At 46.7% G+C, this 12462-nt stretch overlaps 1 protein-coding gene across 1 annotated transcript; it reads left to right on the forward strand.

The window, feature by feature from the left end:
- The first annotated feature begins 9373 nt into the window (after positions 1-9373).
- Positions 9374-10483, forward strand: LOC127304238 (F-box protein At3g07870-like). The gene has a single exon (XM_051334936.1). It carries the CDS (start codon positions 9374-9376, stop codon positions 10481-10483), a length of 1110 nt encoding a protein of 369 aa, XP_051190896.1.
- Positions 10484-12462: the final 1979 nt, after the last annotated feature.

The raw sequence follows: 12462 nt of genomic DNA on the forward strand, positions 1-12462 counted from the left end.
AAAAGGGGAGGGGCTGCCGGCCGACCGACCGGCCTGCCGGCCCACCCGGTTTGGTCCGGCCCAGGCTCCGGCCAGCGCCGGCCCGCCCAGCATGCCTCCTGGCCGGGCCGGGCCTTCTCCTCCCCCCGCGCCGGCCTGCCTAGCGTGCCGCTCGGCCGACCGGCCTCCTGGCCGGGCCGGGCCTTCTCCTCCCCGCGTGCCCCCACGCCCGATCGACCGCCTTCCTACCGGGCCGCCTCCCCCGCGCAGCCCATCTCGCGCCGCCTCGCCCCGGCCTGCTGCCGCCTCCTCCGAGCCGCTCCGCCCGCGTGGCCTGGCTCTTTCTGCCGCTCAGTGCGGCTGGTGCCCCGCCCGGCTGGTGGGCCGGTCCGACCGGGAGGCTGTCCGGCCTGGCCGGCTGCTGCTTCGGTCGTCCTGGCAACTGGCTGGGCCATTTTTCCTGCACGTTTTCAGTGTTGTTTTCCCCCAACGGTTATTTCCTCTTCCTTTCTATAAATAGGCCTTTCTTCCACCTTGAGAGTGCTAGTTCTTCCCCTTTCTTCACCTCCATTGTTTCTCTTGGAAGAACTTGCTCTCCCCTTTGATTCCTCCCATAATTCTTGCTAATTCTTGAGGGATCTAAGAGAGGAGATCTAGATCTACACTTCCACCAATCCATTTCTTCTCTAAGTGAGGGGAACTCTTGGGATCTAGATCTTGGAGTCTTTTGTTGACTTTCCCCATTGTTCTTCCTCTCCAATCTCATCCTAGCATTTGTTGTTTGGGTGGGATTTGAGAGTGAAGGATTTGAACACCTCTAGTGTTCTTGCTTTGCATCTTTGCATAGTGTTGAGCTCTTCACCACGATTAGTTCGAGTGAGAGACCATGAGCTTGTTACTCTTGGAGGAAGACCTCCTAGTTGGCTTGGCGGTTGGTGCTCCGGTGATCTCTTCAAGAAGATTGTGAAGAGGCTCGGGCTTCTCCTTCGTGGAGCTTGTGAAGTGGTTGTGGAGCTTGCCATCTCCGGAGCGGAGGAAAAGCTAACCATAAGGAAAGGGCCATTATCCTTAGTGGGTGTGGTTCGGAGAATAGGGTGAGCCTTCGTGGCGCGGGGAATCCTTCGTGGGACCTCCACTCCTCCAAACGTGACGTACCTTCTTGCAAAGGAAGGGAACACGGGAATACATCCTCGTCTCCGCGTGCCTCGGTTATTTTTATACCCGAGCTCTCTTTTCTTGTGATTGCCATCGTGCTTGAAGTACATATATCTTGCTATCACTTGTGCTACATATATCTTGTGTCTATCTTGCTTAGCTCTAGTTGCTATTGTTACACTTAGTTCAGCTTAGCATATTTAGGGTTTGTGTTTGTAAACTAAACGATAGTTTAATTCCGTATTATTACAAGACAAATCCGTAAGAGTTTTTAATTGCCTATTCACCCCCCTCTAGGCGACATCTCGATCTTTCAGTGTTTAGAAACGACGTGGGTTATGTTATAATCTGATAAACCCTAGCCGGCGGCTTACAATAGGTATATATAAGCGATGGCATCGATCTATACGCTTCGGCCCAAGCCTCCTACGATGGGACTCGCTCCGCTCGTCAGAAGTTAGCCTTTCTTTAGAATGAATTTGGATCACAATGGGGTGGATCATGATCATAGTTCGCACACATGAACTTTTTTTATGCCGAAATTTTCAGAAAAATCCACCACCGCCTTTACCTTCACAATATGGCCGCACCAACACAGCTTCGCTCTCAGACCCAAGGGCAAACAAGCATCCTTTATCTTCCTCGGCCTAAAATCTTGGTCCGAGCAAAGCGCACTCATGGTGCCTAAGGCTGAGCCCGCAAGAATAGGACAGGTAGGAGCACTTGTGCACCAAACCATGTTGATGCCTATTTTTATAGAGACAGCGACGAGAAATGGTGGGAGAAAGGTCGGCGGAAGAAAAGACATAAAACTTGGGTACGCGTAGCCCGAATGCAATAATCAGATGCACGTAGCCCAATTGAACCAATCTTCAACCTTAGCGACATGCATTACTCGGGGTGGGATTTCCCGACTTCTTCCATGCCTGCTCTGCGTAGCGGCTGGTCCACATGATTTTGTCCGCTTGAGGAACAGTAGCCTAATAAGTGCTTCTCGGGAAAGCCTAGCCTAGGATAGTAGTATTTGTGAAGCTTTTCAAAACCGAGTATTATTCGTGAAATTACAATAAAATATTACTAAAAATCGCAATATATTAGGGAAATGCACATTTCATCCCATGTGTATATGCTCCTGCCACAGTAAAAATATTTTAAAGTGTCAAAAAGATTGTGAACAAAAAGTTGGTGCGTACATATCATCGACTTATTTTATGTCCTACACCAAATTTTGTCTTTTTTAATCTGACACCCAACATATCAGTTTTTTTCTGAGACGACTTAACGAGGACATAGAACTCTTGACATTTTTTGACGGATTTTTTTTTACATTTTAAATGGATTTAAAATGCATTTAAAAAATCAAGAGCTTATAAACCTAGATGCAAAAACCCCATGTCCCAATATATTACTCCCTCCGTCCCGTGAAACAATTTCGTGAGAACGGAGGCCGGGAGGGAGTAGAAGTTTCGTGTGGACTTGAAGCCATAGAAACTCGTACTACTTAGGATGAGAGCCGGGGATTCAGTTCAAGCACTTGGTATCAGGTCCAAACTTGGCAGCCGAATCAAATCACAAAAACTTGGCAGCCAAGTACTCCCTCCGTTCCTTTTTAATTGATTCGAATTTAGAACAAATTTATACTAAATCCGAGTCAATTAAAAAAGAACGGAGGAAGTAATAGGTTTCGAAATACAGTAGTATAGAAAAGGAACCTGGCAAGGAACCTGACAGCCAATTGCAACTATAATCCGATCGATCCCCTTAGAAAGCCAGGGACGGAAACGACGGAGGGCAACCAGAAGATCCAAAAGAAACGGGCCGGAAACAACACCCATCTCATGGAGAGATCTTTGTCGACGGACGTGTTGGTGGAAATCCTGCGGCGGCTCCCGCCGAGCGCCCGTCGCCGTGCACGCCTCGTCTGCAAGCTCTGGCGCAACATCGTCGGCGAACGCACCACGGAGATGCAGAGCCGCGCCAAGCCCCTCCTCTGGAACACACGCTCCGCTGTGGCCTACGTGGTGGACGACGTCTCGCCATCTTCAACGGGGAGCTGCAGGCAGCTATGGCGGACGGTGTGTTCCGACCTGCAGCTGGTCGGCTCGTGTAACGGTCTGCTCTGCCTGTGCGACAACTACAGCAGCGGGAACAAGACGAGCGGTGATGTCACCCTGGTGAACCCGACCACTAGGGAGACTCTGGCCGTCCCGGCGCTGCCGTGCGCTCGACACTTCGTTGGACACCCGGGGCACGCGACGAGGTGGGACAAGGCGTACAGCTTTGGGTACCATCCGACGTCGGGACAGTACAAGGTGGTGCACGTTCCGTGCAGCTTCGACCGGGTCTGCGAGTTCGACACCTTGTACGTGCTCACGCTCAGGGTGGGGATGGAGGCAGTGTGGCGGGAGGTGCTGCTGCCCCCCCGAGGCACGAGGTGCAACCTCGACGCCGGTGTCGTGTGCGTCGATGGCGTGACACACTGGGTCACGGATGGTGGCGCCGCCAGGGTCGTCTCTTTCGACCTCGACGACGAGCGGGTCACCTTGTCCACCACGCCGTTGCCCGCTCTGTCGGATGACTACAACCTGACCGTGGTGCACGGGAGGCTGGGACTCGTCGTCCGCAACCCCTCGGGGACGAGGGACGCGTGGGTTCTGCAGGAGGTTAATCTTGACAATGTATGCAATGAATTCATGTTCATCACACGTGAAACTATATCAGGTTCCTTCCCTGAAACTATATTTTTATCAGGTTCCTTCCCTGAAACTATATTTTTATCAGGTTCCTTCCCTGAAACTATATTTTTATTCCATCACATCTTATGTACTTTGCTTGGAGCGTCTGTTTGTTTTTGTTTTTGTTTTTGTTTTGTTTGAATAAAATGGATCCTAGCATTCATTGTGTGGGAGAGAGACACGCTCCGCTGTTGCATATGGACAAATATGTCCTTAGGCTTTACTCATAGTATTCATGGTGAAAGTTTCTTCTTCGTTAAATTGTTATATGGTTGGAATTGGAAAATGATACATGTAGTAATTGCTAAAATGTTTTTGATAATGTGGTACTTGGCAATTGTTGTGCTCATGATTAAGCTGTTGCATCATATACTTTGCACCTATTAATGAAGAAATACATAGAGCATGCTAAAATCTGGTTTGCATGTTTGGTTTCTCTAAGGTCTAGATAATTTCTAGTATTGAGTTTGAACAACAAGGAAGACGGTGTAGAGTCTTATACTGTTTACAATATGTCTTTTATGTGAGTTTTGCTTCACCGCTTCATCCTTGTGTTTGTTTCAAATAAACCTTGCTAGCCTAAGCCTTGTATCGAGAGGGAATACTTCTCATGCATCCAAAGTCCTTGAGCCAACCACTATGCCATTTGTGTCCACCATACCTACCTACTACATGGTATTTCTCCGCCATTCCAAAGTAAATTGCTTGAGTGCTACCTTTAAAATTTCCATTCTTCACCTTTACAATATATAGCTCATGGGACAAATAGCTTAAAAACTATCGTGGTATTGAATATGTACTTATGCATTTTATCTCTTATTAAGTTGCTTGTTGAGCGATAACCATGTTCCTGGGGACGCCATCAACTATTTCTTTGTTGAATATCATGTGAGTTGCTATGCATGTTCGTCTTGTCTGAAGTAAGAGTGATTTATCATGATCAAATGGTTTGAGTGTGCATATTGTTAGAGAAGAACATTGGACCGCTAACTAAAGCCATGATCCATGGTGGAAGTTTCAGTTTGGACAACAAACCTCAATCTCTTATGAGAATATTATCTGTTGTTGAATGCTTATGCATTAAAGAGGAGTCCATTATCTGTTGTCTATGTTGTCCCGGTATGGATGTCTAAGTTGAGAATAACCAAAAGCGAGAAATCCAATGCGAGCTTTCTCCTTAGACCTTTGTACAGGCGGCATAGAGGTACCCCTTTGTGACACTTGGTTGAAACATGTGCTATGCTATGATAATCCATGTAAATCCAAGCTAATTAGGACAAGGTGCGGGCACTATTGGTATACTATGCATGAGGCTTGCAACTTGTAGGATATAATTTACATAACTCATATGCTTTATTACTACCGTTGACAAAATTGTTTCTTGTTTTCAAAACCAAAGCTCTAGCACAAATATAGCAATCGATGCTTTCCTCTTTGAAGGACCTTTCTTTTACTTTTATGTTGAGTCAGTTCACCTATCTCTCTCCACCTCAAGAAGCAAACACTTGTGTGAACTGTGCATTGATTCCTACATACTTGCATATTGCACTTGTTATATTACTTTACATTGACAATATCCATGAGATATACATGTTACAAGTTGAAAGCAACCGCTAAAACTTTATCTTCCTTTGTGTTGCTTCAATGCCTTTACTTTGAATTATTGCTTTATGAGTTAACTCTTATGCAAGACTTATTGATGCTTGTCTTGAAAGTACTATTCATGAAAAGTCTTTGCTTTATGATTCAGTTGTTTACTCATGTCATTTACATTGTTTTGATCGCTGCATTCGTTACATGTGCTTACAATAGTATTGATCAAGATTATGTTGGTAGCATTGTCACTTAAGAAATTATCTTTGTTATCGTTTACCTACTCGGGACGAGTAGGAACTAAGCTTGGGGATGCTTGATACGTCTCAGAGTATCTATAATTTCTTATGTTTCATGCTACTTTTATGATGATACTCACATGTTTTATAAACATTATATGTCATTATTATGCATTTTCCGGCACTAACCTATTAACGAGATGCCGAAGAGCCAGTTGCTGTTTTCTGCTGTTTTTGGTTTCAGAAATCCTAGTAAGGAAATATTCTCGGAATTGGACGAAATCAACGCCCAGGGGCCTATTTTTCCACGAAGCTTCCAGAACACCGGGGGAGAAAAGAAGTGGGGCCACGAGGTGGCCAGACAACAGGGCGGCGCAGCCCAGGTACTGGCCGCGCGGCCCTGGCGTCTGGGCCCCTCGTGACGCCCCTTGACCTACCCTTCCGCCTACAAATAGCCTTCGTCGCGAAACCCCCCGTACCGGGAGCCACGATACGGAAAACCTTACTGAGACGCCGCCACCGCCAATCCCATCTCGGGGGATTCAGGAGATCGCCTCCGGCACCCTGCCGGAGAGGGGAATCATCTCCCGGAGGACTCTACACCGCCATGGTCGCCTCCGGATTGATGTGTGAGTAGTTCACCCCTGGACTATGGGTCCATAGCAGTAGCTAGATGGTTGTCTTCTCCTCATTGTGCTATCATTGTCTGATCTTGTGAGCTGCCTAACATGATCAAGATCATCTATCTGTAAAGCTACATATGCGTTTGTTGGGATCCGATGGATAGAGAATACTATGTTATGTTGATTATCAATCTATTACCTATGTGTTGTTTATGATCTTGCATGCTCTCCGTTATTAGTAGAGGCTCTGGCCAAGTTTTTACTCTTAACTCCAAGAGGGAGTACTTATGCTCGATAGTGGGTTCATGCCTCCATTAAATGCAGGACGGTGTGACAGAAAGTTCTAAGGTTGTGGATGTGCTGTTGCCACTAGGGATAAAACATTGATGCTATGTCTGAGGATGTAGTTATTGATTACATTACGCACCATACTTAATGCAATTGTCTGTTGTTTGCAACTTAATACTGGAAGGGGTTCGGATGATAACCTGAAAGTGGACTTTTTAGGCATAGATGCATGCTGGATAGCGGTCTATGTACTTTGTCGTAATGCCCAATTGAATCTCACAATACTCATCATGTCATGTATGTGCATTGTCATGCCCTCTCTATTTGTCAATTGCCCAACTGTAATTTGTTTACCCAATATGCTATTTCTTATGGGAGAGACACCTCTAGTGAACTGTGGACCCCGGTCCATTCTTTTAATCGAATACAATCTACTGCAATACTGTTTCTACTGTTCTCTGCAAATAATCATCATCCACACTATACATCTAATCCTTTGTTACAGCAAGCCGGTGAGATTGACAACCTCACTGTTTCGTTGGGGCAAAGTACTTTGGTTGTGTTGTGCAGGTTCCACGTTGGCGCCGAAATCCCTGGTGTTGCGCCGCACTACATCTCGCCACCATCAACCTTCAACGTGCTTCTTGGCTCCTACTGGTTCGATAAACCTTGGTTTCATACTGAGGGAAACTTGCTGTTGTACGCATCACACCTTCCACTTGGGGTTCCTAACGAGCGTGTGTTTACGCGTCATCAAAATTCATCTACATAAAAAAAGTTACATCCAAATTCAGTGTCCTATGGATCTTTGTGATTTTTTAGAATCCTCAAATTGCAAAAGAAAAATAGAGTTTTTTGATGTTTTAGATTTTGATGCAAAAAAAAAATCGAAACACTAGCACCCCACCCGCCCCCTAACGTGTTTCCCAATGCCCCCTGCACCGCTAACCTCATCTTCTCTCTCCTCACACACTTTTCTCCTCTTCTTCCCTGCCTCCTCTGCCTCCCTTCCTCCTCCACTGCCTCGTCCTCTTCCTCCTCCCCGCGGAGCCCTCCTTTTGCTCCCTGCATCCTCCTCTGCAATCCCCAACCCACCACTTCACCATGTGCAAACCCCGAGCGCCGCTCCTGTAGGCCGTCGTAGACGATAGGGCCGAGGAGGAGCGACAATGACTCGACACATGGTGGAGCAACAAGGACCACTGACTTCTACTGACGACAGAGGACTGCACAAGCTCGTCTCCTTCCCCGAAGGACTCCGCGTGCACTTATTCGTCTATGCCATAGTGATGATTTTCACCCGCCTCGTTTGCGCGCGACGATGACAAAGCCGAGGGGGCGGCGGCTTCCGTCGAGGCCTCCATCCAGATTGGTCAGGAAGGACTTGGAGGACTCAATTGCTTTTTTCTTGTCTTCTCAGGGTTCTTGTTGAAAAAGTGCACGTATGCCCATGAAGCTTTTTCTTTTTTCTGAAAAAAATACCCATGGTGTACTATAGGAGTGTGGCAGCGATATATGATTGGACTGCTGGGGTAGTAGTAAGGTGCGAGGGCGGTAGGCTGTTAACGTCAGCGTGTTAGCATCGGCGCGCCGTCAGTATGCTGTTTTGGTCTGCCGGCTCTGTTTTGGTCTGCCGGCTATAGGCTGTTCGTTGGTAGTGGTGGAGGCAACCTGCAACGTCGACGATGCAACCTGGGAGCTTTTAGACGTCACGCAGTGCTGCGTTCAAAAACGGAGTGTAAGTATCCGTTTTGGACTTCATTGTAAATTTCTCTTTTAGCTGGGTTGTTTCTATAACCGGGGCTTCTTTGTCCCACTCCTACAACTTGGTATGAGGATATGTATAAATATTTAGCTTGCCCAAAGAAAACGAGAACCACAACCTGATGGACGTGATCTCTGTGGGGCCGAGCAGGCTGCACATTTTTTTCCATGGTAACTAATAGTGGCGTACCAGGTCGGTACGCCACCAATATCTGACTACCGGTAGTGTAACAACCCAGGTTTTAGGACAAATGAGGGGTAGTATTAGAAAAGGGACGTGCATGTCATCACAAAATATGGAAATTTTTCGCGCCTAAATAAATAAAACTTAGGGGGGATTGATGTCTCTCTCTCAATGAACTAGGGTTTGGTCGTGGCGAGAGTTCGATAGATTTTGACATGACCTATTTGCATTTAGGTTTTGGAGTGAGAATACAATTTTGAATTGGAATTTAAATTATACTTTAAACTCAAATTAGAAGTTGAGATGAGTAAGGCAATTGAATTTAAAACACTACCTCAAATTAGATTTGAATAAACCATTTGAATTCATATTTGAATAAATATTAAATCTCAACTTGTAATTCAATAAACACTTTAAAAAATAAAGAGCATATGAACCTAGGTGCAAAAACGTCATATCCCATTATATTACTCCCTCCGTCCCGTGAAACAATTTCACGAGAATGGCGTAAAGCAGTAGTTTCCTGTGGACTTGAAGCCATAGAAACTCGTATTTAGGATGAGAGCCGGGGATTCAGTTGAAGCACTTGGTATCAGGTCCAAATTAACTTTTGCGGCCAATTTAAATCAAAAAAGACTTGGCAGCCAAGTAATACTCCGATCGATTGTAGGTTACTAAAGAAACGGAAACTTGCCAGCCAATTAATTACAACTCTAGTCTCATCCGATCGATCGATCGATGGATTAAAGAAGAAACGGAAACAAGGGAGGGCAACCTGAATATCCGAAAGAAACGAGAAACAGCACTCATCCGATGAAGAGATCTTTACCGAAAGTCGTGTTGGTGCACATCCTGCGGCGGCTCCCGCCGAGCGCCCAGTGCCGTGCAAGCCTCGTGTGCAGGCTCTGGCGCAAAATCATCGGCGAAGTGACGAAGGAGATGCAGATCCCCGCCAAGCTCCTCCTCTGGAACACACGCTCCGCCGTCGCCTACGTGGTGGACGACCTCTCGCCATCTTCAACGGGGAGCCGCCGGGAGCTATGGCGGGGTGGTACCAACCAGCAGCTGGTCGGCACGTCCAACGGTCTGCTTTGCCTGTGCGACAACAGCTGCGGGAGCCGGCCGGGCGGCGATGTCACCCTGGTGAACCCCGCGACCAGGGAGACTCTGGCCATCCCGCCGCTGCCGCACGCCGGAGAGCTCGTCGGGCACCACCGGGAGGCCACGAGGTGGGACAAGGCGTACAGCTTTGCGTGCCACCCGAGGTCCAGGCGGTATAAGGTGGTGCACGTTCCGTGCAGCTTCGACTGGGTCTGCAAGTTCGACGCCGTGTACGTGCTGACGCTGGGGAAGGAGGCATCCTGGCAGAAGGTGCCGGCAGGTCCAGGCACGAGCTGCAACCTCGACGCCGGCATCGTGAGCGTCGACGGCGTGACACACTGGGTCACGGTCACGGATGATGGTGCCACCGCCAGGATCGTTTCCTTCGACCTCGACAGCGAGCTCATCACCTTCTCCCCCACACCCCGGAAGCTTGGTCTGTCGGATGACTACAACCTGGCGGAGGTGAGCGGTAGGCTGGGAGTCGTCGGGCGCAAACCCTCGGGGACGAGGGACGCTTGGGTTCGGGAGAAGGGCAGGTGGATCCACCGGTTCAGCGTCAAGTCTTGGTGTCAGGACATCCCTCGCCCCAACTTTGCTTTCGGCGACTACTTGCTGAAGCGCGAGGGGACTAAGTTGTACGGGCACAGGACATTCGATTGGACATGGCGCGATGTGTTGAAGGTTGGTTACCACCATCAAGGGACGCTGGTCGCCAAGCTCACCGGTGACAGTACCTGCTACTTCTACGACTGCTACCACACGTTTGCATACGTCTCGACGTTGGAGCCACTGAATATTTATTCCACCAAGTCTAGTTAATTTTTTTTTTTTTTTTTGAAACTGGGTGAGCTTTATTAATTAGGCAACATTGTTATTACAATCACGCAGAAGCGGACCCAACACGCAGGGAGGGACCGCCCCATGCAACACACCACACTCACGCTTGCCTAATTGTGCTAACTCATGAGCCACTCTATTACTCACCCTAGCTACCTTGCCCACTTTGAACTCCAGAAGCATATTCATCAAACCCCTGGCCTCCTGGAAGAGACTCCAATGCGCCGATCGATCTTCATCTGTCGAGGAGAGGACGGCCACAACCCTGGCACAATCAGTTTCAAGAATTCCCCGCTGCTGTGGGTGAGCTGCCAAGTAGCGAATGCCCTCGAGGCAGGCCAGTACTGGCTATAACAAGTCTAGTTAATTAATGTAGCCCGTAGGAGCAATTTCAATAGTATAGCCAACTACTGGCTATAACAAGATATCATATTATTTGTAGTCATCATATAGCTAACACAGGGACGGAGCCAGGAACGGAAGATGGGGGAGGGGGGGGGGGGGGCTAAAAGTATAAGCATCAAAATCATAGCTTTTTTTTGTCTCAGAACACAACAAAATTTAATAGGTCTAGATAATAAAAATATGCATGTTTTCATGGAATATGAATGAAGTTACATATCTATCAATTGAACTCGGCTTTACGAGCACGAAGATCAAATGTCTCAATAATTTCTTCAACGCTAAACTTTTCTGCTATTTCTCTCGCTATGTAGACTATCACACAATAGCGGAAAAAGTCATCTCCCAACTTAGTGCGAAGACGGGTCTTCACTAGTTTCATAGCAGAAAAGGCTCGCTCTGCTGTTGCAGTTGACACCGGAAGAGTGATCACTAACCGTAACAACCTCTCAACCATTGGATAATCAGAAGACTTACCGGTCTTAATTATTCCCTTTGTCAAATCAGCAAGTGGGTTGAAATTTTTGATCTCTGGATGGTTGAATGTATCAAGCTGAAAATGTGGAAGCTCGCACTCCAACCTGTCTCTCTCTTGACTAGGAAAATCAGCAGGATATAATTTTTCCACTAGTCTGTATATCTTGGACTTGTCAAAATTATCATGCCTCGGATCCAAGGATGTACAAAGATCCAGTAGCTCGGTTACTTGAGAACTGAATCGCTGATTCAACTCTGTCACTTGTTGATCTATTGCAGCATTAAACACATCTACTTTGTAGTGACGGAATACGGTGGTGTTGTCATGCTTATTCCGAGATTTCTTCACATCACTAGTAGAAAAAGAGCCTTTAGTCCCGGTTCACAACGGGCTTTAGTCTCGGTTGTGCAACCGGGACTAAAGGGTCGCGACTAAAGGGCCCCCCTTTAGTCCCGGTTGCTTATGAACCGGGACTAAAGGTCTGTCCGCCCGGGTTCTGTGCGTCTGGGCGAAAATGTCTCCCCAGGTGGATTTTTCTAATTTTATTTTTTTCTAAAAAAATTTCACTCCATTTTTTCTATTTTTTCAAAATTTCTATTATTTCAATTATTTGCATAGTTTAGTGTCTATCTCTAACTACACTACGCTGTGTTTGGATGCACTGAATTGGTTGTGGAATTGAATTGGACAAAAAATTCCAAATCTAGGATGGAAATGAATTGGCTTCGAATTCGAATTCTGTTGTTTGGGTGTGCTTGGAATTTTTGGTCGGAATCAAAGGGTGGTACCAAATTCCAATTCCTGTTTGGATGTACAAACCATGGAATTGGATGATTTGTTGAGTTTGGACATATAAATATGTACAAATGTTAAAAAAATAGCATATGTATATTTGAATGTATAAATATTATTTTCCACACATAATAAAACATTAAATAAAATGGAATAAGACGGAAACTACAAGACACATGACACAAAATAGGTTTGAAGTACAGCCAAAATTACAACTTGGATGATAATTGTGTCTCAGCAAATAACATAAAGTGGGTAGTTCATGTCTCTTCACTTAGCACACACATAA

Source organism: Lolium perenne, chromosome 5 (genome assembly GCF_019359855.2).
Source record: "Lolium perenne isolate Kyuss_39 chromosome 5, Kyuss_2.0, whole genome shotgun sequence".
In the NCBI taxonomy this organism is placed as follows: domain Eukaryota; kingdom Viridiplantae; phylum Streptophyta; class Magnoliopsida; order Poales; family Poaceae; genus Lolium; species Lolium perenne.